This window comes from Artibeus jamaicensis, unplaced genomic scaffold (genome assembly GCF_021234435.1).
Source record: "Artibeus jamaicensis isolate MK-2021 breed Jamaican fruit bat unplaced genomic scaffold, CSHL_Jam_final contig_490, whole genome shotgun sequence".
NCBI lineage: Eukaryota > Metazoa > Chordata > Mammalia > Chiroptera > Phyllostomidae > Artibeus > Artibeus jamaicensis.
Window position 1 is genome coordinate 13,058,744 of NW_026521861.1, and position 27,610 is coordinate 13,086,353.

Sequence of the window (27,610 nt, forward strand, 5' to 3'; positions counted from 1 at the left end):
AGGCATCAGCATTTTTCAATACTATAGCAGTGCACAAAATAAATAATCCTTCTCTTCATGATGTTTAAATTCTAACAGTGCTTAGATTCTAGAAGAGTCTAGTAGAATCCCCAGGAGATCCTAATGTGTAGCCCAGAGTGAGAATGAGTGACCACATGCATGACACCACTTATCCAGGCTCCTTGCTCCAAGCCCTCGATGTCAGGCACTCGACTGGCAGAGAACAGGCAAGGATCCAACACAGCTGATGTGAGACAGTAGAATCGAACTCAAAGAGTTCTAGATCTGACAAGGAGTGGAGCACAGTGGGAACCGCATGGGGTCAGACAGACCTGAGTTCAAATTCCATCTCTACTATCTATTAACTGTGTAACCTGGGGCCAATCACTAGCCTTTAGTGGTTGTTTCCCAGACTCAATGGGATGATATAAGGAAAGCCCCAGGAACATAAGAGCGCTCCATCAATGGTAGTTGCTGCTGTGGTTTTTGTTATCATTACTACAGTGGTAATGACTACTGCCAGGAGGCATTAGGAATAAAAAATAAATACAATTACAAAAAACCCCCACAGTTTTATTAGTCAAATAATTCCTACTTTTATTACTTAGCATTTAATTTGCAGCTATTTATATTGCAATTAGCTTGGCAATCATATTTCTCATCCCTGACAACAGGGTGGGGAAGGGTGACATTATTACGCCTGTTTTCTAGATGAGGAAAGGACAACGGTTCCATCTATTCTGTCTCCAGTTTCTATGACTCCATGAGGAAAGACACCTGCAATCACGTTCATTAGTTCCCTATGAAAAATAATATTCAGCCCAGATGGCAAATGCAGGAAAGGAGAATTAGCAAGCACTTGATAGCAACCCCAAAATAACATCTAAATAATCACTTCTGAACATTAAAATCGTGGCAAACAAGTTCCCATTTATGTAAAGGTGTCAGAGGATTAAGGAGAAATGAACAAACACATTTTTCTTTATTCTTACTCATTTAGGAAATGTCTGACAGAGCTTAGAAATAATATTTGAAATGCAGACAGAATAATGATTAATTTCCTCTACAAGGGGTTTTCCATTAGCAGATAGGAATACACCAACATGCCCTGATATTTTAGTTTGAATCAGAGCTACAAAGTAGAAGAGATCATCTTAGCATGTGGAGACCCAATTCGTTGGTTCTCAAGATCCACAAGAAGCCCATGGAGTGTGGGCAAGGGTCCCACGACTTCAAATGCACACCAAACTCACCTCTAGCACTGAAGAACGGCTTGCCTGTAAACGTCATCTTGGTCATAGGTACAAAGTTTCTATGAGTGAAATACAAATGCCTCTAGACATACTGCTGAATGCATAGTCACCATATATAACCACTACTACATGGGGAGGGGGGTCCTCAGTTTTTTGTTGTTAAAAAGGAATCTCCATCAAAAAGGCTGGGAAACACTGGTCTAGTGCAGCCCCCTTGTTGCACTGAATAATCATCGGCCATCTCGGAGACGGCTGTGACCCTAGTCTAGGATTTCTAATTCCCAAAAGGTCTTTGTCCCACATTATACGTGCCATCCAGAGAGAAGTTAGCAGTCATGGCTGTGTCCTGTTTCTATTAACCCTTCTCTTTCTAAAAGAGGAGAGTATAGTCCTACCCTCTCTCCCTGGATATGTTCCAGAATTTTCTATACATCCCAAACCTTTCCTTTCTCTTTCCTTCTCTTTCTTTCCATTAACTCCCCAGCTTATACCTTTGGGTTGGCAGCACTCAACCGCTTCAAGCTCTGAGGCTCAGCAAGGGGCCTTGGACATGTATCTCAATGCGAAGGTACTAAATAAGGAATGTGTGAAGTACGTAGAAAATGCACGTATGCATGGATGTATTTTACAGCCCAAACCACAGCACTTCTCTGTATCTACCGAAAATAAGAAAATTGGGATATTCATGAATCTGTCAGCACTAACGGACTATCAAACCCATAGCATAACAACTTCTTAAAGTGCTTTCACATTGATTATTTCGGTTTATTGTCTTAATTGTTTACTGGGATGTAAGTGCTACTGGAGTACAGTTGGAACTTAAGTGCATTGCTGGTTCGATTCCCAGTCAGGGCACATATCTGGGGTGCAGTCCAGGTCCCCAGTAGGGGGTGCATGAGAGGCAACCACACACTGATGTTTCTCTCCCTCTCCTTCTCCCTCCCTTCCTCTCTAAAAATAAATAAATAAAACCTTTATTTTAAAAAATGTAGTTTCTGACGAGTGAGCAATTCAATTAAAAAAGAAAAAAGAACTTAAATGCCATAACAAGGAGAAATGTTATCTATTTTATTCACAGCTCTTCCCCCCCCCCAATATCTAAAACAGTACCTGGCACATAGTAGGCATTCAACTAACATTTGTTGGTTGAGTGAATGACAGAAATAAACAGGAATGACAAGTTTATTTATTCATTATTTAGCCTACACATAGTTTTATTTTTATTTGAGAAGAAAGAATGGTCTCCAAGGGAGGAACTGAGCCTTTAATAACCTTTTCAGCCTTCCATGCTCCTGTAACATTGGACTTAACATCTTTCCCTCAAATATTTTTAATGTAATTCTTCAAAATTATACGAGTAATACGCTCATTTTAGGTAAATCCAATACTACCAATATATTAAAAGAAAAAAACAGAAGTCCCCTCTGATCCTGTCACCAAGGACGACACAGTTAGCATGTCACACCAGCCTTTCGGTCTGTAACCTGCGCACATGTGCGCATGCACACACATTCGACATGTTCCCAATACCCTCTGCCCTATGATCCATGGAGTTTTTCCTTTGTTCCCTGAGCCCTTTTTGTTTGTCTCCTAGGATAGCTCCTTACCCTCTTCCTATGTCCTTAAATGCATGCCTTCCCCAAAATTTAGATCCTTAGTTCAAAAGGATTTTTCTCCTTTTCCTTCTAGGAGATTCATCTATTCTTACTCAACTTACATCTGCAGCTTCAGTCTTTCCTCTCTTGTGGGATGCCAACATCCTACATGTCTGAAACTAAAAGCACCCTGTTCCAACAAAACCAGATCACTCTCTCATCTACTCCACTTCTGTCAACTGTAACAAAATTCTACAGGCTATCCTCAATGGAGTCATCTTTGGCTCCCCAGCCCCACTCAAAGTGACTTTTGTCCTTCCTTCCTGTTATTTCTCTCATCCTTCTCTTCCCATTGCTACTATGATCGTTTAAGACCTTTATACATTATTTTCTGCCTGGGTCTCCTGCTTTTGGTATAACTGAACGCCCATCAAGGTTACCCACTGTTGCCAGTTAACTTCCTAAAATACCACTTGCATCTTACCTATTCTATATTCATAAATTTGAGATGGCTTGGCACTCTTACGGAATGCTATTCCAGCTCCTTCACAATCTCACCTCAGACTACTTTTCCATCCTTAGTTCTCATTATTCTTAAAAATAAGCCCCTTGCTCCAGCCAGCCTGGTGTTCTCAGTACACACCCAGCTCCAAAACATTTAATTGTGAATTAGGTATTTATTAAGCATCTATTATGTGTAAAATCCATGCATTCATTCAACAAATATTTACGGAGCCTCTATTTCATCAGGTAAGGTACTGATGCTGGGAATGCAAAGGTGAAACAAGGCACACCAAGTCCCTGTCCCCATGGGACTGAGAGGGGAATGAGGAGATTCTGAGACAGAGGCGTCCCAGCTCAGGGTACTTCCAATCTCCCATTAAAATGTCATGAGTCAAGAAATCCCTGAGGACTGAACTTTGTGGCCCAGGCTGCAAGTGGGGGAGGATTCAGTAGGAAGGAAGGGCTGGGTGAGGAGAGCTGGAGTGTGGGAATCAACCCGGCATTAGAGGATGGTCTTGCAGAGAAGGGGTGCCCTCCACCCAGGGATATGAGAAAAGGCACAAAGGTGGGACAGAAACAGCCACAGCAACAGCGTGGGCTAATTCTGTCCACAGGCGCATTCAACATTATTGAGAACACACGCTCCGCCCCTGCGGGGGCCCCAGGAGCTATGCGGATGTGGGGATGACTCATACTTGGTTCCTACCATAGAGGGATGTTCACCGAGCAAGGAGGACAAGGCAGGTCCGTGATGATTTATCGCACCCCCGAAAGTGAGACATTCCATTCCGAGGTTCTGAGAAAAACATCAGGGAAGTTCACAAGGAGGTGCATGTCTGGGTCCTCATTACAGTATTCATGGAGTCAAATGTTTTTATACATGTATAGGCACCTATTGAAAATAACTATCTTGTTTCAAAGTGTTTTCTCGCTCCCTTTTTCCTTTTATCCTAAGTCAATTCGGCAAAGAAGGTAAGCCGTGTTTTCCAGAAGCGCAATGTGCGGGCGTAGGCGGTTTAAGTAATCAGCTTGGGTCAGAAACACAAAAGGCAGGAGAACGTGAACACCGCCTGCAACTCGACCCGTTTCTGCAGTAGGAGGATCGAGCAGAGGGCGCGCACTGAAGTCCTGGAATTGTCTGTGACACCTGGCCAGTGCACTGCCGCCAAGCAGGCAGCTTGGGTTTAAAGGGGCAGGACGCAGGCAACCTCTGACGGTTCTGGAGAGGGAACAGGACCCCCGTGACAGTCTTTCCTTCCCCCTTCTCAAAGCTTGCCGGTAACACCCCCTGCTCTAAGCCTGTCTTAACTATAACCATCTCTTAAGGTTCACCGCAAACCTTTTCTGTTTTTTCCTTCCACTGATTTCAGCCCACCAACCTCCCGAGGGAGGGCGTGTCAGACGCCCAGCCAGAACTCTGCTCAGCTCAGGGCAGCTAGTTGAATATCGGCCTGATGAATAAATTCCCGGGACCTGCACAGCTTCGTGGACGTACCCTGAGTTCTTACATCCCTCCCCAGGCGCGCAGGCCGGCACGGGCCGCCCTCGCCATCCGGAGGAGCTCTGGGCCGCAAGGAACGAGGGGGTGGGCGGTGCAGGCCGGTGGCCAAGGAAACTAGCGCGCCACCCCAAGTTCATGTCCCCGGCTGGAAGCCGAGGCAAACCTTTCCACACTTCTACAAAAAGCGCTCCATGAGATCGTTAACTATTTCCCTATCTTGGAAACATCGAGGAAAGGTGGTGAAAAACCACGCCAGCATAGCACTAGCAGAAGAGGCAAGTCACTCAAGAAGAGGGAGGTCTGGGAAGCCACTCCCGGCTCCCGCTGCCGGGGTGCGGTGGGTTCCGAGACAGGAAGCCTCGCGAGAACTGGGGTCGGACTCTCGTTGTGTTGCCTAGCGACGGGAAGGACGCTCGCAGGCCCCCAGCCTAACCCCCGCAGTAGCCTTAAATCTCCTACCATGGGGGAAGAACGCAGCCGCAGCAGCAGTGAGACCACTAGGGAGCTGCAGAAGCTGAAGCAGCAGGCTCTGGAGTACTACCGGGAGAACGACGTTCCTCGCAGGCTGGAAGAGCTGCTCAACTCCACCTTCTACCTCCAGCCTGCCGACGTCTACGGGCACCTGGTAGGGACCTAGGACAGCACCCTCTTCCCACCAGACCCCGTCCCCCCGCCCAGCGCTGCGGCAACGTCGTGCGCCTGCGCCGCAGAGTCGCGCACGCGCGCCGCTGCCGCGGGGGGTTGGGTTCTTGGTGATGCGTTGGGATGATCCCGAAGTGAAGAAGCAGAGTGGCCTCCTGGGGGCAAGAAAGTTCGACTAAGTGGTGGACAGGAGGAGCTCAGGGACTGTGGGCTCGAGGCAGATTTGTAGCTACAGCAACGGCTTTGGCTGAACAAGCTTCCTCGCTACCTTTGGGCCAGCCTGTCCCGGCTGCCAGTTCTTTTAAACACAGACCATAACACCGCGTAGCTTAGTTTACCAATCTTCAGCAGCCTCCTCTTGACCAAGGGATGAACGCCTTGGCATTCGCTACACTGGCCTTCGGCTGACCCCGGGGACTCATACCCAGCCTGCTCCCATTGCTTCCAAGTTTCACTCAAATCTAGCCTGGATGCCTATCCCCACCTGACCATCTCTTACCTAAACTTGCAGTTCAGATCAAGTCCTGACCGCTGTGCCCTGGGCTAATCATCCTTCTGCGTTCCTAGTTCCTGTAGCATTTTCTGTACATGCATTGTGAGCTCCCATTGTGAGCTCGTATCACCTTCCTTGTTTCTGTGCCCAGTGCGACTTCTGGCACAAACCTTAGCCTTAAGCAATGAGCAGTTGAAACAAAGGCAAGCATTTTCTCACTTCCAGATCCATAGGTCAGAGCCAACACCTATCTTCTGGAAGGCAATGTGGTTGGGACTGATAGGAAATTGCACTATGGTGAGGCAACCTGACACCACCAAGCACAGTGTGTAATGCAGCAGAGAAGCCTGATGTGTTTACAAGGTTCAAAAGCACATCTCGTGGAGACCGTAGACCCAGAGGATGCTTCATGAATGTTTATTTTTTTCTGTCATAGCCTATACATCAACGCTGGGGATGGGATAGGGAGGTGTTTACTGAACTCCTTGGGCCATGTGCTGTATGTTATTTCACTTAATCCTTAGGATCCCTGTGAAGTAAAAATTATGATTCCCATTTTACAAATAAGAAACTGGCCCAGTGAACTTAAGTAATTTTCTCAAGGGGCACAGTGAACAACAGTGAGAAATCAAAACAGGTTCCTAGGACCCAGCAGAATGCAAGGTACGTGGGGACACTTCAGAACTATTTGTGGAAGGAAAGAGTGAATGCAAGTCCACTCTCTTTCCACTATTTTCTGATGGAAGCATTCTTGAAAGTTAACCAGTCTAACCTCATTTTACAAAGCCAACACTAGACCCTGATCTCATAGCTACTTAGAGCAAAAGCTAAGACTGGAAACTTAGACTCTGGTTCCCTTGTGCAATGCTCTTCTCAGTATATCAGGCAGCCAGGACTTGGATTTGTAAGGCCCTTTGAGAGTTTATATTTTGGTTAGAGACCAAAGCCACTGTTTATATATATATATTTTTTTCTTTTTTTAAGGGATCATAGATAAGGTGGTAGAGCCCGAGGGATAGATCTCCTATGTTTATTAAAGGATTCAGGGATGGAAAAGATCTCTGTAGGCTGTAGCATCTGGGAAGGTTTTGGCTTGGACTTTGAAGGGTGTTTAGGAATTTGAGTTGGCAAAAAGGCAACCTTTCTTTCATTCCTTATCACTGTCCAGTTTGGACCTGCCTTATTCTCACCTAACCTCTCCTCCTGTTGAGTCCATCCTGCACAGTGCTGCCAGAGCAGTGTTCTGAATCCCAAATCTGACCATCCTTCCTTTGCTTACATAAAAACCTCTTGTGACTCCCTATTGCATCCTGAGTGAGATCAAACACCTTCCCGTGCGGGATTCATAGTTGTTCCCCTCTGCTTCTGGGAACACCCCCACTCCCTCCACTGCTCCTCCATACAGGCCCACTTTTCCCTACAGCCTGAGGTCCCCGACCTCCCTCCCCTTTGCTTATCCTAGTCTCTCTACTGGAAGTATCTGCACTGGACTTCTCCCCATTGTCTACCTGTTGGAATACTGCACCTCCACCAGTGATCAGCTCCAGTGCCATTTCTTCTATTCTTCTCTGACATATTAGAGGATTCAGGTCCCGGGGTCAATAGGAATACTCTATTCCTTCATTATAAAACTCATAAGTGAACGAGTTTGGCACTGGGAATCGGTCAGATCTGGGTTTGATGTTTAGCCCTGCCACTCAGAGGCTGTAATAGGCTGTTATAGTGATGATCTCCAATGAACCATACCACCAGTGTGAATGGACTTATGTAAGTCCCTTCTACACTGGATTTCGAACGTGGCCTTGTGACTTGCTTTTATCAACAGCACATTAGCAAACATGATGCAGAGGCTTGGTTAAGTGTTGGCATATTGAAGCTTATAGTCTTGGAACACTCCTTAGAATCTAGTCATTATGCTGCTGCGTGTGAGGACACCCAGTTCCCCTGATGGAGGGAGAGAGGTGCTGTAGAGAGAGACCATGGCTGTTGTGGGGCCTCTAGGATAGCCTGCTGTTCCAACCATCCTGGCTGAGACACTGAGTGGAACCATCTTGGATCCTCTGGACCCTGCTGAGTCTCCAGATGACTGAATCTGTGAGACCCCAGTCAGAGAATTATTTGCTCAGTTGAACCCAGCCCAGATTGCAGAGTCATGAGCCTGTTTTGCTTATTAAAGGGGCCAACACCATCAGGTGATAGAGTGGATGAGGAGGGTGGGCCTTCTCTTCTTCTTCCTTCTCTCTAAGCTCCTGCGTAGGAACACTATCTTACATTTTTTTTGTTCAGGCTCCCAGAGTGGGCTTTCTACCTCAGCTTCATTCTCTTTCTTGGATCACTTCCAAATGGCTTCTGCTTTTCCATATCAGCGACACTGCTATTAGTAAGGTTCCCACAATCTTCTTTGAACACAGTTCTAGGGGCGAACTGATGGTCAATGCAGTACAGCCTCTGCATAACTCTTCGCCATCAAAACATCAGATGCCTTGCTGGGAGAAATAAAAATGGGCCCACTAAAGGTTTCTTAAGTTTGAATGCATCTGTGTTCTAGACACCAGTTGATTTAGATATTTTGCACAGAAGGGTAGGGTTAGGACCAGCGAAAGAGTGACACAGGGCCTTGAAATTAAGAACTACATGCGAGTTTCTGCTGAGAGTTTAAAAGACAAATCACCCCACCTACCAGACACTCAGCATCACACTACAACCAAATCTCAGTGAGTGAGGGCAGGTACGTCCCACCGAGCTGCTAGACCAATCCTGGCACAAGGAAGCCACTTGGGGAGAAGGTTAGTGGAAACGAGAATAAATGTGAATGACCTTTAAAGATACACTGGATTTGGTATTCTGATTTTCTTTTTTTTCTCTGTTGAAGGCAAACTGCTTTTCTAAACTTGCAAAGCCTCCAACCATATGCAAAGTGGTGGGGAAGAATGTGCTGGATGGCCTGGGGCTTCCCACCCTGCAAGTGGAGATATTCTGCACAGTTCAAAATTTTCCCAAGGTACGAGGCAGCTTAAAGACATTGTTCGCTCTGTCCTCAAATGAATGTTTTGAAATTCAGTGTTCGTGAAATTGACACACACGTACAATTTGTAAGTAGACATGAACATAAAGTGTGATGGCTTTATTATGTTTAAGTGTAATATGGTACAGACATGACGTGCTAACTTGAAGATAATCCAAGAAGGAAACAGGAAATGGGGCCAAAATAGTCTAAAAATCCTGACATTGTTAATGTGATGGGCTCCATAAATCTACACAGGTTTATAGATCGATATATTCATATCTATATTCACATAAATTTCAAGATACATAGACTGAATTACATAAAGAAAAATGCGTTTTTCATAATTTTAATAATTCATCTTAATTGCTACATATTTGTTGTTAGAAATAATTTTGCTAGTCTCTGGGAGGAAAATAATTGTGAGTGTGTATCCTTTTAGCTATTTGTTGGAGAAATAGTGATAAAAATGAACTTCAGTGTAAGGCTTTTCTAAGGGGATTCTAACAAGGTAATAATTTTAAATGTTCCTTGAAGCTGGGTTTCACAGTGTTTCAATAGCTATAAAAATACCTCAAGGAAAATTATATATTCTCGTTTTCCCTTTGCAATTGGTGATAAAATATCATGCACATTAAAAGCTGGATACATTTGGTTTCCCACTTTCTGCGAGAGGTAGAGAAAATGTAGAACAGATTCATGTGATTTTCAGAGTGTCTGTTCTGTGGTGATGGCGACTGACTTTGAGGTGCAGGAGAACGCTTTCCCCGAGCTGGTCGAGGGGGAGGAAGCAGAAAGGCTTGATGCGGTCAGCACGGCCATGCAGTGGGTCAACGAGACCCTCACCCAGGAGCTGCAGGGCCTAGCGCCCTCCAGCCAGGCCGAGGTGGACCAGGTGCTCAGGTAAGCCTTCCACTTTGAAATGCAAGTGTCCAGTATAAATCACTATCTGTTCTCTTTCCATTTCACCTGCCAATAAAACAGGTCTGGCATATCCTTGGATACAGTCAGTTAGTTGGATAAGAAGCATATGCTAAAGCAGCAAAATTTAGCATAAAATGTTGTTTTTCTCCTGAAAACCATTATCAAAATTTTGCTGTAGAAGGATTTTCAACCTCTTTTCATGCATACAGTTTCTTTAAATTCAGTAAAAAGTTTCTCAGAAATAGAATTAAGAATGGAGACGACGTCCCCTCCCTCTCCCCACCTCCTCATGGCCCCAGGTTGAGCATCCCGTGGCCTTTTATACAGTCACTGTGAATGCACGACGCTCGTCTTCTGTCCTCCAGAGACAACCAGGTCTCCCACGTCTTGCCTGTAGGTTGAGTCTAAATGTGAAAGCCAAGGACCTGTTTACCGGGGCTTTGTGGGTACCGTTCAGTGCCCAGCTAAGCAGAGGTTAGTGTTACTGTTCCTTTTGTGCAGTTCCAGGGCCACAACCCTCTTGGCCAAATGAAGGTCAACTGGATTCTCTTTCTCTAAGCTTCATCATTGGCTTCACTGTGCATAACATCACATTTTAGCTTGCTTCAGAGTTGGATCACGAACTTTGTAAAAACCTTTCTTGAATCATTTTGCCTTCCGAAAGCTATTGCACTTACTCCTTTTGTGTGTGTGTATCTTTTCTGCTATTATCATATCCTTAGTCCACCCCCCACCCAAGATCTCTGCCGTACTTTCTATTCTATACATTCCATTCTCTCTGGAGCTTCCCCTCCCCAACCCCGCTCTGGACAGGCTCTTCTCTAGGCCCAGTGCAGAGATGCCCTAACACATCCCTTCCTTGTTCTCCTGTTGCCTGCATCCCATATCTTCCTCTTTCTTAACTTGCTGGGTTACATCCTTTAAAAGTAAGGATAAGAAAGGAATGCAAGGTTTTTCAGTTCTTACATGTGTGTCAACACTTCGCTCCCATAGTCGACGGTTTAGCTGAGTATAGAATTCTCGTGTTAAATCAATTGCTCTCAGTACTTTAACATCGCTGCCCCACCGCTGTCTGGGTTATTACTAAGCCTAAAGCAAATCAGACTCCCATGTCTTTGTTGGCTTGTTTTTGTTGTTGTTGTTGTTGTTTTTGATTGTTTGGCCTATGGAGCCTTTTTTCCTCTTTTTATTCTGAGTGGCTGAAATTTTATATAGATGTACCCAAGTGAGACTTCCCAATTTTTTAACTATTCACTTGAAGCCCCACCCTCAAAAAAAAGAGAAATCTTTCACATAGTACTATGTATTTCATTGTCTAAAACAAGACCAAAATTACGAGTGGTATTCCTAAATATAATACTGTACAGCTATATTTTCTTGCCATTAAGGACATTCTTTGAAAATAAAGTTCAAGAAGATAAGGAGAGAAAAGAATTGGAAAAGGGCCCAGAAGACTCAGCAGAGCCCACACCCTCACCTTTGATACCAGCACCAGCATCTCCTCCTCCTCCTCCACCTCCAGCAAAAAAAAAAGGGCAAAAGCAAGGTTGGTGGCGCATCATCTTGTAAAACATTCAGTAACAAATGTGTGAGAAAAAAAAGGCTGAAGTTCAGACTGCTTTGTTGAGTCAAAATCTCTTTGCAGTAGACCGGGGTGGGGGGGGGACTCCCACCAGGTACCATCCATCATCCACACTACTTCCTTGCTTGAAGTTTCTGTGTTGGGTTGTCAGGGTTTTGCCTCATCCCACCCTCTGTTACTTTAAAGATTTTATTTATTTATTTTTGGAGAGAGAGGAAGGGAGGGAGAAAGAGAGGGAGAGAAACATCAATATAGGAAGGAAAGATCAATTGCCTCTTGCACGCCTCTAACCAGGGACCTGGCCCACAACCCAGGCATGCGCCCTGACCAGGAATTAAACTGGCCACCTTTTGGTTTGCAGGATGGTGCCCAACCCACAGAGCCCCACCAGTCAGGGCCCACCCTCCACTGTTTTTGTAAGAAAAAAATACTTCTTACTCAGAAGTGAGCACTTACTAAATAAACAAAGTGCACTCATGGTGGCAATGCCAGAGACAGGGAAGGGGGAAGGGGAGGGTGGCGTGGGGGACCTTTTACTGTCCCTCAAAATCTCCACCAGTTCATCAAGAAGCCACTCTGTATTTTAGAGGTAACCAGTATTTTCTTAGCCCTATGTAACATATTAATACAAAAATTATTTGGAACACTTCGCTATTTTAAAGCAAATAATCAAAGTTATCTATCATGGCCCTTTGCGCTATGCCTTCCAACAGACTGCTAACCTCAGTCCCTCCAGTGCCTTAATTCTGGAGCTGCTGCTAGTGTTGCAACAGTGCTCTGTATGTCTGTCCAACTAGAACACGTCCTTTGAGGGCATGAATCATGTCTTGTTCAATTTAGCACCGCCAGTGCCTATTGCGAGGCCAGGTGCCAACTAAATACCTACTCAATGTGGGTTCCATTGAGTAAGAAAGCACCAGAACCCAAAAGGGACCAGAGACCATGGAGACAGTCTCTTCCTTCAGAGATTTAGATACTGAGGCCTGGGATGGAGAGGAGAGTTGCCTAAAGCAGAAGAATTATGTTAGACCAGTCTGTCGGGAGGGTGAGGACAGCCGCTACTGAATTACATGTAGAGCCCACCAATGGATATTCAATGGGTATTGCTTTTGACTGATACAACTTGGAACACAAGAGAAGGGAGGAAGACATAGGGCACAATAATTTGCTAAACACCTACTATGTGCTAGGCGCATGTATCTTTTCCCACTTATCCCACTTACTTGACCCAGGCCATCAGCTGTGGGGAAGAGGAGGCCAAGAGGGGCACCAGTGATGGGGAATGGACCCTGCGGTACCTGAGCAGACTGGGTGGCTGCGAACTTAGGCGAGTGAAAGATGAGAAAGGATTCTGAGTGGATGGCTGGATGTGGAAGGCATTTCTAAAAGAAAAAAAGGGCATTGGTTGGCGTCTGGCAAGACGAGATAGTCAGATGTGTCTATGGAGAGAAATATGTTCGGCATCAAGTTGGGTATGCAAGAATGCTGGTGGAAGAGAGAAAAACAAAGGATTTGGAATCCAAAGACAGTCCAAATCCTCTCTTTATTCACTTTCTGATAGATATTGGGCCGCTCTTTTTAACGTCTGTAAGCCCTAGTTTAGCTACATATGGATGTGGGATAACAGTATCTACCCATGTGACTGAAGAAGTGAATGCTGAGTGTTCTAACATTTTCTTAGGAAAAACCCATGTCTATCTGAGGGTTATTTGAGCATTGGGAGTGGTAAATGAAATCAAACAGAAAACTTCTTGAAGGTCAAGGTGGAAAACATATTCTTCCCCACCTCAGTGTTCAACCTTTATGCTGGGCCTTTGTATCTGTAAGTAAAATATTTAAAAAATACAATTTTCTTAGAGTCAAACCTCCTAAAAGGAATCTGTTATCCACGTTTCCCCCTCCAGGTACGAAGAATTCTTTTATAGAGAAACCTGTTTTACCTCCAGAGCCTGCTGAACCTGTACTCTGTGGCAGCATGGCCATCGGGGCTGTGTCACTAGCGGTGGCCAAAACCAGTGCCACGCTGAGCAGCAACCCTCTGTACTTCAGTATCGCTTTACTGAAGCACCATCAGGTCAGCGCCCATTGTATTCCACCGCCAGGACCCATGAGTATCTCAGTATGAATGAACCATATTTCTCCTTTCCTCTCGCCTTTCGCCTCTTTCAGGAACCGCCAGCCAAGCTGACCATCCCTCTGCTGATGGTATCTCTGGTCAGCTGTGGGAAGTCATCGCCCGGGAAGCTGAACTTAATGAAAGAAGTGATTTGTATACCCCATTCTGGATTAACAGCTAAACAAGTACCTTGCGTTCTCTCCAACTGCTTTTTCTAAAAAATATTTCCTCCATTGTCCGTGAGTTTTTAGTGTGAGTCCCCAAGGCTCATGACACCAAGAAAGAGGGAATTAGATACAGAATGAGAAAACGTAGTTTAGGACATCGGGGAGACGGTAGGAAAGCAGGACCTCAAACAAAAGGAAACACATTTCAGCCACCTTGGACCTCTGGTTCATTCCAGCAGCGACTCACCCTCGTGATCACAGACAAGCCACCTGCAGGCAGCTTTGTGGGCCTCGGTGGGGCTGCAGGGTTGTGCCGGGGCAGTTGAGATACCTTTGTTTTTTGGTCCACGCACTAGAGCAGCAGCAAGAGGAAGCTGGCACTTTCTGAGCAGCCCGTTCTGTTAAGTTACAACTGCAGGGGCTGAAGGTGGCAGATGGCAGGTTGTCTGGCACGTGGGAGAGGTTTAGTGCATGTTGATGGAATACGGAATGAAGGAAGCCTGAATTGCATTCCTACTACTTAGTGGTGTGGTAGGGTCTATATTGGTTTTTGTGTCCTGAATTTTACTTCTTGACTCCTTCATTGGGCACTAGGAAGGACTCGATGTTCCTGTTCTATAGGGGGCTGTTTTCAGTGAAAGTACAGGGAGCTCCATCCCCTCTGGTAATAATACACTGAGTGATACAGTGAAAGCCATGACTTTCAAATCTCAAGATGGTTTGTGAGAAAGAACTCTTTTTTAAAAAAGATTTTATTTATCTTTAGAGGGAAAGGGAAGGAGAGAGGGAGAGAAATATCAATGTATGGTTGCCTCTCATGCATCCCCTGCTGGGAACTGGCCTGCAACCCAGGCATGTGCCCTGGCTGGGAATCAAACCACGATCCTTTGGTTTGCAGACCTGGTGCTCAATCCACTAAGCTACACAAGCCAGGGCCCAGAATTCTTTTTTGAAAAGAATAACCATTACCTCCCAGTCTATCAAATGTACAAGAACAGGATTTATGTCTGTTGGATCGAGTTCGGATCCTGGCACCAGAATCTTTCCTATAGTGAAGCTCCGTTGTGCTGTGTGGGTACCAGAGCGCTGGGCACATTGTTCTTCATCTGTCTGCGTGTGCAGATGCCGCCATCATCAGAACACACTTCCCTACTTTTCAAGTGACAGTGGGCTTATACCAATCAAACGCAATCAGGCAGAATCCCTTTGTGACCTGCAGTGTCTACTGCAAGAAGGTCCATCAAGAGACCATGACACAGAATGAAGCGAGCTTGATCCAATCAGCTGAACCAGTCGGTTCTGAACAATGAAGAGAATTACTGAGGTGGAAGGCCCTCTCGGTCATGATTCACCAAATGAAAACTGAGGGCTAAAGATTAGCATTTAATCTCCTGATTTTGGAGACCTTGCCAGGGACCTTACAAATATTCTGAGTTAGAAATAGCCATGTGTGGTGTAAGTTTTTGTTGTGAAATTTCTAGACTGCAGTTGTGGAAGATCATGTTTATTTTACCTACAGGGTGTGGAGATGCTTATGGAAATCCAGAAACAAATTAACAAAATAATCGAAATGGTATGTAAAGAGAATCTATGGTATCTGATGGCTGACACTTACATAACTTCTAGAACCCAAATTATACTTGGTTATAGAATTGAATCAATAGTATTACTGATGTGGAAAATGTGTTGATTTGCTTTGGGTTTCCCTATGAGCCAAGCTTAGACGTTCCTGCACTGGCTGTGGATCCAGCTTATAATGGTGCTCAACAATCTCATTTTGATTTCGGAGGCAGCTGGCTCTATGCAAAGGTCATCCCTTCGGATTCACAGAGAAAGAAAAGATTCGGACCCTAACGTGTGAGCGGCAGTTTGGTACAATGGGTGAGGCACAGACTCCTCTGTCTGCTTAGAATCCCATGTTGAGCAAACCAGTGCCCCTGGCCGAGTAGCCCTTAAGGGGAAGTCCCAGAGGCAGGACAAGGCAGCCGTACATGTTGCCAGCTGTCCCACGGTGTTCTGCCTGAGGCTGTGCACAGTGACGTAGCAGGGCTGAGACCAGGGGTGGGACCCAATCTCCCTCAATGTTACATCGTCCCAAATACCCCTCCACCCAGTTTCCCCCAGTGTTAACCTGATACATTACCATAGTATGTTTGTCAAAACCAAGAAACCAAAATGTACGTTACTATTAACTAAACTCTAGACCATATTCATATTTCACTGGTTTTCCCACTAATGCCCTCTCCCCGTTCTAGGACCTACGCAGAATCCCAAGGTTCGTACAGTGTGAGGCTTTTGGAAGTGCCAGCCTCGGCCCCTAGAATGGTGGGGCGGGCAGGCCACACAGTTGATCAGACTGGCTCCAAGCACCGCCTGGAGCCCATGACTGTGGCACTTTTCAAGAGGCCAACTTCTTTATTGGTGACCAGCCTGCAGAGACCTAGATTTGGACAAGTTAACCCTGACCTTGCACTCTGCTCTGCCCCTCATCAGCTGTGTGACCCTGGGCTAATCGCATAATCTCTCTGCCTTGGGGTCCTCGTGTGTAAAATGGGTACGACAAATACCTATCTCACAGGGAGATTGCGAGGAGTGAGCGAGCAGGTTGAATACAAGCAGTGTGCTCAGAGTAGGAGCCGGCACAGCGGTGAGCGGGACATAATGCTGGGCATCGTCAGAGCGGGTGGAGGAGACGCGGCTTTGATTATGAGGGAATTCAGGGTATTTGAGCTTTCTGCCATCATCCCAACTTTCAAAAATTTTATTGCTTTTTGATTACACAAGTAGCTCATGAATGTTCTTGTGAAAATTCAAATGCTGGTAGAGGTAGCCACCCCGCCACCAGGTCCCCGCTCCCTACCAGCTACCACCCTCAGTCCCCAAGTCCCTTTGCTAGAGGTGAGCACCTTAAAAATTCAGTGCATGGTCTTCCAGCCCTTTTTTTTTCTTTTTTATTTATACACCTAAACAGACAGATACACACACAAATATATGAGGGGGGACGCAAAAAAAAACCCAGGATTATCTTCCGGAGGGTGAGCCCCTTGTAGTACAGGCTTCACCCACTAGACAAGTGTTCTAGGAACCCATCTGTGTCAGTGTACCAACTGGTGTTGTTGTGAGAGGCTGCATTCTGCTTAAGTGAATTTTTTTGAAGATGCTTTCAATGCATTTGCCCATTTCATGATGGGTGATTTACGAGCACACTTGCCCACACTGCACTGAGTGTTCAGCAGTTTTTGACCAAAAAATGGTATGACTCTCATGCCCCAACCTCCCTAGTCACCTGATCTCCCCCCAAGCGACCTTTGTTTCCCTGGGTGAAAGAAGTCCTCTAAGTTAATCCTTCTGCTGATGTGACAGATGAGACCAAAAAATGGCAGAAGCACTTGAAATCAATGGGTTCAAAACTGTTCTGAGACAAAAAAAGGTCTCAATAGGTGTATTGCTTCAGATGGAGTCACCTTTGAAGGTGACTGAAGTTTAAACATGTGCGAATACACAATTTTTATAAATTCCAAGTTTTTTTAGTCCCCCCTCATATATAGTGTTTTTGTGTTTAAAGTAATATAAAAATTGGGCACAAATCACTGCAAATTGCTTTCTTGGCCCTTTCTATTGAAGGTTCATTTTTTACGGACATCTAGGAATTCTTTGTACTGTATAATAAAGGCTTCAGTTCTGTTACACGTACGTTCCTCTATCATGCTGCCTAACTCTTAACTGCATGTCATGGAGCCACGGGGGTTTTTTCCTTTGTAAATTTTGACAGAGTAAAATGCATTCGTGTGTTCTGGTAAGGCAGTGGTTCTCAGTGGGGAGTGACTTTGCTGGAGGGACATTTGACAACGCCTGGAGACATTTTGCGTTGTCCCAGCCTGCAGCGAGGGCTCTCCTGGCACCTTGGAAGCTGAGGCCAAGAATGCTGCTAAACATGGGCAGTGCACTAGGCAAGCCCCCAGAGCAAAGGGTCACCAGCCCGGAGGATCCCTAGGGCGGAGGCTGGAGACCCCTGCTGAAGGCTGTCGCTGTGGCTCTCGGCCTTCTCAGCCCGCACTTCCTTGGCTCGGGCCCTGCACATGCTTCTCTTTACCCAGAGAGTTCAGCACTCCCGTGTGTCCCCCAAGTACCAGCTTCTCAGAGTCCCCTTTCCTGACCCATGTACACTGATGTCTCCGTGGTCTGCACTCCCCTTCCCGCCTCATCTTCCCTGCTTGTGACCCGAGTCGCACCGTGGCTGCCCCCCTAGACCGCAGTTCCCTGATGCAGCGTGAGCCTTGTTCACTGTGGAATCCTCCCTGCCCAGCAGACAGAGGCACCCTGGTGTCATTTTGGGCTCGGGATAGGAAGCTCGCCTGACTCCACAGTGGAAAGGGCAGGATAACTGTATTGGCACATACCTGAGTGGGACCCATGCTGATTCCTGACAAACTTGACCCAGCGTATAGTCAGTGCTGGGCATAAAAGTGCATCCTTAACAGTCCCCGCAAACCGTGGGGACAGCTCTTTGGGAAATGTCTTTGCTTTTATTTCCAAGTGACTTTGCACTCACCAGATTCACCAAGTGTGAATCTGACCTTTGGCTGTTTCCAAAACTCAAATCCACCCCACTGGCGAAAGCGTTTGTACCCCGAGAATATCCGAGACAATGTGTTGAGTGAGCCTCTGAAATCAAATCTCACAGTCTTCTTGTCCCTTAAGGCCAAGGAGGGGACTCTGTGTGAGTGAAGAATACTTTATTTATGTGAGTAACAATGCGTGAACACGTATACACATACCCCATGTATGTGTGATTGAAGGCAGAAGATAAGGACAAACTAATGGGGTCAGGGGCCTGAATTTGAGAAAGGGCTCAGGGTTTATAAAAGTAGGGCCACAGGACTATACTTTCAGGGATCATTTCTATAGTCCGTTATAAAAGTAGGGCCCACTGGCATGATCCGTGCTTGCGTGCGTGCGTGCGTGTGTGTGTGTGTACACACGCCAGAGCAGTGGGTGGGCCCAAGGACCTGAGCTTTGCTTGCTGCTCACAGACGTGTATGAACGTTCCAAGTCTCTCTATCTTCTGTCCCACAGCCTCCTGCTCAAAAAGCAGAGCCGAAGAAAGGTCATAATGGAGGCAAACGAGGCCAAGTAAGTATATGTATTTGTTTACCATGCTTGTATATGACACAACTCATTTGTATATTCTCTGCCCCTTTGTCTCTCCTGTAGTCATTTTGTTCCAGGACCAGGGCTACCGCAAGTGGGGAATCTGCTCCAAGAGCACTAAACCAGGCAGCTCGAGCGCTGGAATAGCATTCAGCCCCTGCCTGTCTGCCAACAGGCTACCAGGCCATCTCTGCCTGTAGTTGTCTGGCCCACTGAAATCTCCGAGAGCTTGGAGAAGCATCAGGATTAAGCAATAAGATTGAGCAATAAGATTGCATTTGAAACCCTTTGGTAAAGTGTTGGGGAAGTTGAGTCTCCCTGCTAACTAGATGAAAGGCGCATAGGATGTTTTCAATTTTAATTTTACTCTGCCAAAGAGAGAAAGAAAAGGCACAAAAAGACAGCCACTCCTTACATCTGGTCCCCAAAGGCACTGACTCACCATTTCCAATGAAACGTTGCCGGGCCTCAGATTGTGCCAGGAGAGTCAGGCACACAGTTCTTGTGACAACTGGCCTCGCTGCCTGCAAGAGCCTTGGGAGACAAGCTGAACCTGATCAGTAGGTCATTCTGGTGATTGTGGGTGCTCTGAACACAAAAATTTCTCCAACTCTTCTGTTGTTGAATGGGGGGTCCCTCTCATTGACATTAAAAATATTGGATAGTTCTTATAATTAACTAGTGTTATCTCCAGTATAAAGGGGATATTTGTATCTAGGTTCACATTTGCTCTTGACACCAGCGCGCGTGCACACACACACACACACACACACAAACACGCACGCGCGCCCTCAGCATCACTGATGTTGCTTCAACTTGTCATAACTGCATAGTGGCAATTTATGGCAAAGGCACATGGAGGCTGACCTTGGAAGAGAAGCGTATACCTTTTCCTGGGGTCAGCTGAGTCCTCAAACCTTCCACTGAAATTCATCCTCAGTGATGCATCCTTTTAGCTGAAGGCTTCAATCCCTTTCAAAATAAAAACATCCTGAAGGAGGGTTGCCTTTTAAAGTTATAAGTGATATTCTGCTAAAGGAAAATGAAACGTAGGGAAGAGCAGGTTTGAGGAAAGAGGACAGAGTTAGGGACAGGCAGGACAAGCATTCCCAGGGGCAGCTTGGAGATGCACCAGCCCGGTGGTGGTGGCTCAGGTTAGCCCCACATACAGTGGGACAGCCAGTGAAGAGATAACATCAGCACACTGCAGACAGACAAGGGTGTCCTCCAGGCCAAGCTTGAAAACCTTGTCAAGTAAAAGAAAACAAGAAAATTGCTCCCAGATACTGCAGGGCAATCATATGCCAAAGGCCATGCAGGGCTAAGTGGCACCGGGATGCAGGATTAATGAAGAATCAGATGGAGGAACACATCCTTGGAGAGCTGTGTTTGGTTCTAAAATGCGCTGAACCCGGAACTCCAAGGACGGCAGTGTGCTGTGCTCACGCTCATCATCCCCCTTTGATCCTGCAGCAGCTGATCACAGGCAAGATGTCCCATCTCGGCTGCTTGACCATCACTTCTGACACCATAGAGCAGCCCCTGCTTTTACTACAGGGAGTCTGCGAGAACCTGGGGCTAAAAATGGGAAGGAACCTGCATCTGGCCATCAACTGTGCAGCACAGGACCTGATGGACTATGTGAGTCTCTGCTCCAGAACACCGACTCGTGTTGTCGAAATCCCATCATTTTTAAATTAGAACTCAAAAGAAGCGCGTGTCTGTATATTTTCCAAACAGATCCTATTTTCTTGTTAAGTTTTTGGGGGCATCAAAATATAAGTGGAATTTAGAAAGCCAAGTTAGTTAATGCCTAGAGAATAATACAACTATAGACACAATTTTAGAAACTTCGAGTGCTTACTTCTACACTCAATGCCTTTGAGGCTGGCCAGACTTTAAATAAAGGGGTTTGCACGAGAATTCTGTCAGGACAGTACTGTCACCGCGAGAACTCGCATGCATGCAACCTGAGAGAAGAGTGCCTTCCCATAAACCACTTTACCTCTCATATTGCTTGTTAGTACCTCAAAAGCCTCACCCTGCTTTCCAATGTTAGGATATTCACTGTAGAAGAAACAAGCTATATGTTCATTGTGAGTTGGAAGACGGTGGGTTCTAGCATGTAGGCAGGTTTGCATTGCTGTTGCTTGTTTTATGAACTTGTAGTATTGCCCATCCACTTAAGCAGCCAGGTGTCTGGCCTCGGGGAGAAATTATTCCTCCCCTACTCGGTACTTGACACTCTTGTGCAGAGAACTTTATCCGAAGTCGGTGGGAAGAGCTCTGTGGGGAAAAAGGGAATGGTGACCGAATTTCCCCAGGTCAACAAGTAGCAGATGTTAACGGTGAAATGCAGCCCTGGCTGGTATGGCACAGTGGATTGAGCACTGGGCAGCAATCAGAGAGTTGATGGTTCAATTCCCAGTCAGGGAGCATGCCTGGGTTGTGGGCCAGGCCCCAGTGGCGGGGGGCGTTGTGAGAGGCAACCACATATCGATGTTTCTTTCTCTCTCATTCTCCCTCCCTTCCCCTCTGTCTATAAATAAATCAAAATCTCTTTTTTAAAAAAGTAAAATGCGCCGATTTACCACGTCAATGTGGCCTGGAAACATTCTAGTCACAATCTTCTGTACAAAATGAATGAAAATGGTCTTGAATCGCATTTTTAACACTGAGGAGTTCCTTGTGTCCTCTAATATCTTCCTCACACTTCCCAGAACAGAGGGAGGTATGAAGTGGCGACGGGGACATACAAAAACGCCGCAGAGATGGTTGACCTGTATGTGGACCTGATCAGCAAGTTCCCTGCGATTATCGCCTTAATTGATCCCTTCAGGAAAGAGGTAACAGGATCTGCCTCGAATGTGATAATACAACACAGAATAAAACCTCATTCTCTTGGACCTGCCATTTGAAATGTGTTGTCATTTGGGCTGGGCCTGAGTTGCTTTATTTCAGCATTTGAGAAAAGGGTAAATGAATGTCAGAAACACAAGTACCTAGAATGTGCCTGTCCACAGCATGAAACAAGCTATTCCAAGCATTTCAGGAGTTACCTAGGTGTCTGTAAGCACCTTCACTGATGGAAGCCCAGCCCCTGTGCTAGCTGGTGCTTCAACAGGCTAATCACGGTAAAGTGCTTGTGGGGACAGGACCTCAGTGAGGCCAGAGGTTTTTCAACCAAAACCCAGTTACTGCATATGCAGGAAAGTAACAAAGCCATATTTTTTTAAAGTTTGAGGTTTTTTAAATCTAGTCAAACTAATGTCCAACAGGGGTTATTTGCCACAGAAGACCATTTCTCTTCCTAACCCACTTGAACAGCAAAACTTGTAATTCTCGATTTTATGAATTTGAGAACCATTGGATACACTGAAGAGATCCCTCCTCTGAGATAACAGTTTGAATTTTGGGGACAAAGAGAGTGCTGGGTCTGGTTGGGGACCCCAGGATCTCAGTCCGACTTTCCCCTCACAGCCCGGCTCCGTCCCAGCACTTTCGGGAGACACGGACTGAGCCCAGTCCTCCAACCTGGCCAGACACGCCTTCTAGCGCTGGCCCCGAGGCTCTGACCACAGCCCCCTCTGAGTGTGAGGAGTTGCACCTGTATGATCTGTTCTAACAAAGTCTTGGTTGCAATCTGCTCAATGGCTGGGAAGACTTTGAATGTTACTTTTCTTCACTAGGAAGCATTTCCTTTCATACAGGGGTCTCACCAATAAAAAATAAGGGTGTTGAGAATGACAGCCTAGAGCCCTTGGAGGCTTATTTCTTTTAGTTGTCTATTTATCACAAGTAACAGTAAAACCTTCTACCCAGCCAATCTTTAGCAGCATTACTGGGGAGGAAAGCCTGGGTTTGAAGAACTTCAGAGTCAATGCAGAGAACAGCATCTAATGCGTATAAACACTTTATTCACTAAATCTTTAACCTGAAATTCATTTTAAGCTTTGGTTCTGAGAAGCTTGTTAATTTGTGTGGCTGTGGCATAGGCATCATTCAGCTGCAGATGCAGAAGAAAACTGTTTTGTGTTATCTCAGAAAGGCGTGTAATTTTGATTATGTGCTATACGATTCGTGTCGTTCTGTGACATTATAATGATCAATTCTTACATGTTTGCCCAGGACGCTGAACAGTGGGACGCCCTCTATAATGCTGTCGGTTCCAGGTGTTACATAATTGCAGGAAGCGCCTCCAAAAGCATCTCTCAGCTTCTAGAGGAAGGGAACATCAGCACCCTCAGGTCCAGTGGGCTGATCATAAAACACACAAACCAAACTACAGTGTCGGACTTGGTGGAAATAACCAATCTCATCAACAGTGAGTAACAGCAGAGACCCGAAAGACTCACAATGAACTTGGTTATGCAAGAAGCCCACAATATGCAGTATGTCAGTTAATAAAAAGCGTAGAATAAACCTTGGAAGGAAAAAAAAAACCCCACCCCACCGCACCTGTGTGATTTGGTGCCGGCAGACAAAAGGCAGCTTATTCACTTCACGACATCATGACATCCACCCCAGTCCAGGCGGTCGGCTCTTTTCGTAGGGGCTGCCACCAAGGTGTGGCTAAGGCCACTGCCCTGTCACCCTCACACCACACAGCAGCAATCCCACTCGCCCACACTGCCTCTTTAATTCCTCAAAAGTTGCAAACTCGTTACCACCTTCAGGTCTTCCAATATACTGCTCCTTCAGCCTAGAACGCTTTGCCCTGTACTGTTTATTTGGCTAACTACTCCTGATCCTTCAGGTCTTCTTGTCTTAAATGAAATTTCTTCAGATATAGAGGGTGGGACAAAAATAGGTTTACAGTTGTGAGTGCATGAAACACAGAGTTTATTCTTGTTATTATTTCCATGCAAATAACTGTAAACCTACTTTTGTCGCACCTTGTCCATGCCTTTCCTGACTTCCTCTACCCCTGACCAGTTGGTTGCTCTGAACCTTTCTCATAGCAGTTTGTATTTTCTCTTTGCAGTACTGGCCACACTTGTGTAATTATTTACTGCCTGCTATCTCCTGCTAGGCTGTAAGCTTCCACGAGTTCATGGGAGCCTTGTTCACTTACGCACAGTGCAGAAACGTTAGTATCAGGAACTAGACAGAAGGCTAGTCTCAGACGTGAAGCGGGGCTCGGAGCTGGTGCCGGAGGGCAGAATGAACCCCGAGGCCCCCGGGCCTGTGGGCTGCCCCAGTTGGGGGCCCGGCACCCAGCAATCATTTTGTCCTTCACCTCAGGTCGGGGCTCTAGCTCCTGCCGCTCACACACACACTTGGGCACTCCAGGAAGAACTCTGGCTCACACTCTTTGTAGGCTCGTAAATCTCAGGAGGTTCTGCAATCCTCAAACGATTAAATATTTCCAATGCTGCTCCCCTAATAGGTAAACATTCAGAACAGCAGGTTCCCTTGAGCGAAATTCCACCCAATGAATTGTGAAGCCACTATTTAGGGACACCACCTTGCCTTGCTGTGCCCTCACTCTCCCCTTGCTCCTACGCAAAGGTGCGTTTTTCTACATTGATAGTGGAAGGAATTGAATTGTGTCTTACAGCTGTGGGTCCTAAAAATGCTCAATCTAATCTGAGCATTTTCCCCCTTGGATGGTAATAATGGTGAATCTTACAATTTATAGTATCTTAAATTTGGTGAAATGTGGCATTCATGTAGTATTCAGCACCTCTGCTCATGGAAAGGGCTAACCCAGGGTAATAAAAAGATAAAAACCAGGGTAATAAAAAATGCAAATGTTTGGTTAGAATTCTTAGCTGGTCAAATAATTGACTCCTCACGGGAAAGTTTTAAATCTCTGGAAATTTTTAATTTTGACTCAGAGCCTCATACATATGCTACTGGTTTCTGTACCACTGAAACCTGAAAAGAATCCCCCTGCTTGTAGGTACGAGGCATGTCACCGTGTTCGGAAGCACAGAAAGAGAGTGCCTTGATGACAGCATCGTCGATTTGGTAAGTGCTGAAGACTGGCCAACTGCAGAATTGCCAAAACACCACATTTATCACGAACTGGTATTTCAGAGAAATGCCATCTTTGGCAGAGAAAGTTATGCAACCTTTTATGAAATAGACTTGCTTCCTTCCAGACAGTTCTGTTTTTGCAAAGAGCTAAAAACACCAGACTTCTAAAAAAAAACAGAAAAATTGAAGTCCTGGGAAAAATGATGAGCGCCCCTTAAATGACTGGGGTGTGCACCTGCAACCTCACCTCCACAATTGAAGGGAGCAAGGCCAGAATGGTCGTAGATGAAATCAGCCTGCCTGCGTGGCTAGGGACGTGTTTGATGTAGATTCACTTTGCCTCTTTACCCTCTGACACCCTCAGCTTTAAGCAGGCCGCTTTACGCATGTAAAGACAAGACACCAAATTTAAGAGAAACACCAAAACAGCACGCAGTGACAGTTTCTTTTGGCACAATGTGACTCTTCCACTGATAAGTTGTTTTCCCCTCTCAAGGCTGTGGGACTGGGTGTCCGGTTTATCAAGTTGGGAGGTCTTTCTCGTGGCGAGCGGGTGACTAAGTACAACCGAATTTTCACTATAGAGGAGGAACTTGTCCGAAGCGGAACTCTGGGTATGTGCAGCTTGCTTGCTTGGCCTTGAATAAGAGAACAAAGATGGGAAGAGGGCAAATGGAAGGCCCTCAGCAGGAGGGCGGAGGGCTCTAAAGACTATTAATAAGTGCTGACAAATGATGGCATTTGCCACAATGCGTATTGTTTCCTTAATGGATTATCTGTTTACCTGAATGTTTAAAACTGTTGCTGTTCTTCTTGATAAACAGGCTGCGTGATGCTTTTCAATAGAATTAATTGATTGGAATCTCCAAGCCTACCTTTTGTTATGGCCCAAATTATAGCTCAAGTTTCTCTGCACAGCCAGTGGAAGTTAAAGGCAGATTTTTTTTCCTGCCGGTGCTTGGAAACATCTCCTTTTACTTAAGACAAGTAGGCAGCCCGTTCATGTGCATGCTGTACTTTGGGAAGGCGATGGCCAACCGCTTCTGACCTCAAACCTCTAAGTCTGCCTGGGTCAAGCTGCCTTGTGTACGAGCTGGCTGGAGAAAATACCCCGGACACACCATTTTACTTTTTCTGTTACTGATGGGGATGGCCAAAAGTAGGTGTGGAGCATACAGGAACATTAAAGCAATTGTTATTGTTCCTGTAATTCTAAAATGATTTTGTACTTTAATTTTTTTTAAAGATTTATTTTTAGAGAGAGGGGAAGAGAGGGACAAAGAGAGGGAGAGAAAAATCATTGTGTGAGGGAAAAACAGTTGCCTCTGGCACGCCCCCAACAGGGGACGTGGACAGCAACCCAGGCATGAGCCCTGACTGGGAATTGAACCGGCGACCTTTTGATTTGCAGGCCGGCACTCAATCCGTTCAGCCACACCAGCCAGGGCCTATTTTGTATTTTAAGATAGAACAGACGATTTTGTATACTGAAAAACAGGGTATGTTATTTAAGTAGTGCTGATAATTAAAACATGGAATTTCCCTGGATGCTAAAATCCATTAAATGAGATGGATGTATTACGGATGTAAGGCGCAGAAATGAAAGTAAGGGAGCAGTCCTACTGTACAACTCAACACGTGCATTAAAGAGGAAAAAATGAAACCAGGAGAAACTGCACCTAAAAATTGTTATATTTAACACATGCAATGATCTTGAAACACCCCAACTTTCTAAGCCACATGAGTCACGTAACGGTAGTCAAAAGTGACTGCATTGTTTGGTGTGTGGCGCAAGGCTTGTTTTTTCAAACAGGCACAATTATATTCTTCCTACACATCGCCCGGTGATTTTTTTCATGCCACACCGACTTGTGGAAGCCTCAGGTCCCTTGAATGACTCCCCACATTTCCAGCCAGACTTATCGAAAGGGGAACAGCAGCTTAAGGGCAGCAGAAAGGACTCCAGTGGCCAGAGAGCAGCCCCTCCCCGGTGACCGGGCAGGCCCCTGAGCATCCGGGAGGGATGAATGGATGGACGAGAACTTCTCTGACACAGGCAGGGGTCAATAAATGTTAAGGGGACTCAAAACTGAAAAAATAAATCTCTCCACTGAGAGACTGAGTAGAAATCTTGGCAGAAGCTGAGCTAATAAAACACTGTCACTGCTACAGGGACCTAACTGGGACAGTCTAAGCCAGCCGTCATTTACCTGGGCAGAGTTAGTAGAAAACGGTTTATATCACACAGAGTGCTGGCCGTTCCTCTAATTCCCCTTCTTCTTCTTGGCCTTTTCGGTTAAATCACTGCCCAAAGTCCACTGCACCCCAAACGCTCCAGAAGGCTGCATAAGGGCGCAATACAAACTGAAAACAAGTATTGCACATGGATGTGTAAACAAAACAGGCCCAGTTTTAAACGGTTCTAGAATCCTTTCTCGTGGTGAAATGACACCTCCAGACTGTTCTGAGGATGACCTTCTTTACATCAAGTAACATCAAACTGTTGTTGTTTTGGGTAGGTTTCAACGAAGAACTCATTTTTTCTCACCAGAACAAGGAAGACTAGAGGCCGCCAAGGCTGGCGGGCTGCCCGAGCGCATCTTCCCCACGGAGGCTGCACAGGACTCGGCCACGGCCACACCGTAGTGCCTGCGGCACCTGGCTGTGCGCGCCCTGCTTTGCAGCCCCATCGTTAG

At 45.9% G+C, this 27,610-nt stretch overlaps 2 protein-coding genes across 2 annotated transcripts in view; one reads left to right on the top strand and one right to left on the bottom strand.

The window, feature by feature from the left end:
* HSPA12A (heat shock protein family A (Hsp70) member 12A) overlaps positions 1-5,397 on the bottom strand; it is a 136,090-nt gene extending 130,693 nt beyond the window's left edge. Inside the window, exon 1 of the mRNA XM_053668529.1 lies at positions 5,313-5,397. Coding sequence (XP_053524504.1) covers positions 5,313-5,315 — 3 coding nt within the window. The 5' untranslated portion in view covers positions 5,316-5,397. The remainder of the gene's footprint in view (positions 1-5,312) is intronic.
* ENO4 (enolase 4) lies at positions 5,270-27,536 on the top strand. The gene is made up of 14 exons (XM_053668530.1): positions 5,270-5,478; positions 8,861-8,989; positions 9,705-9,895; positions 11,305-11,462; positions 13,403-13,572; positions 13,668-13,799; positions 15,301-15,354; positions 18,858-18,914; positions 20,406-20,573; positions 21,653-21,778; positions 23,061-23,256; positions 24,838-24,905; positions 25,411-25,528; positions 27,434-27,536. Exons 1-14 carry the CDS (start codon positions 5,314-5,316, stop codon positions 27,478-27,480), a joined length of 1,779 nt encoding a protein of 592 aa, XP_053524505.1. The 5' UTR covers positions 5,270-5,313; the 3' UTR covers positions 27,481-27,536.
* The last annotated feature ends 74 nt before the right edge of the window (positions 27,537-27,610 follow it).

Excerpts from the sequence above, each read along its gene's own strand:
- ENO4 (XM_053668530.1), top strand. The coding sequence starts at position 5,314 with ATGGGGGAAGAACGCAGCCGCAGCAGCAGTGAGACCACTAGGGAGCTG. Across the intron at positions 13,573-13,667 it reads CTTTACTGAAGCACCATCAG|GAACCGCCAGCCAAGCTGAC; the intron begins GTCAGCGCCCAT and ends CGCCTCTTTCAG. Across the intron at positions 15,355-18,857 it reads TTAACAAAATAATCGAAATG|CCTCCTGCTCAAAAAGCAGA; the intron begins GTATGTAAAGAG and ends TCTGTCCCACAG.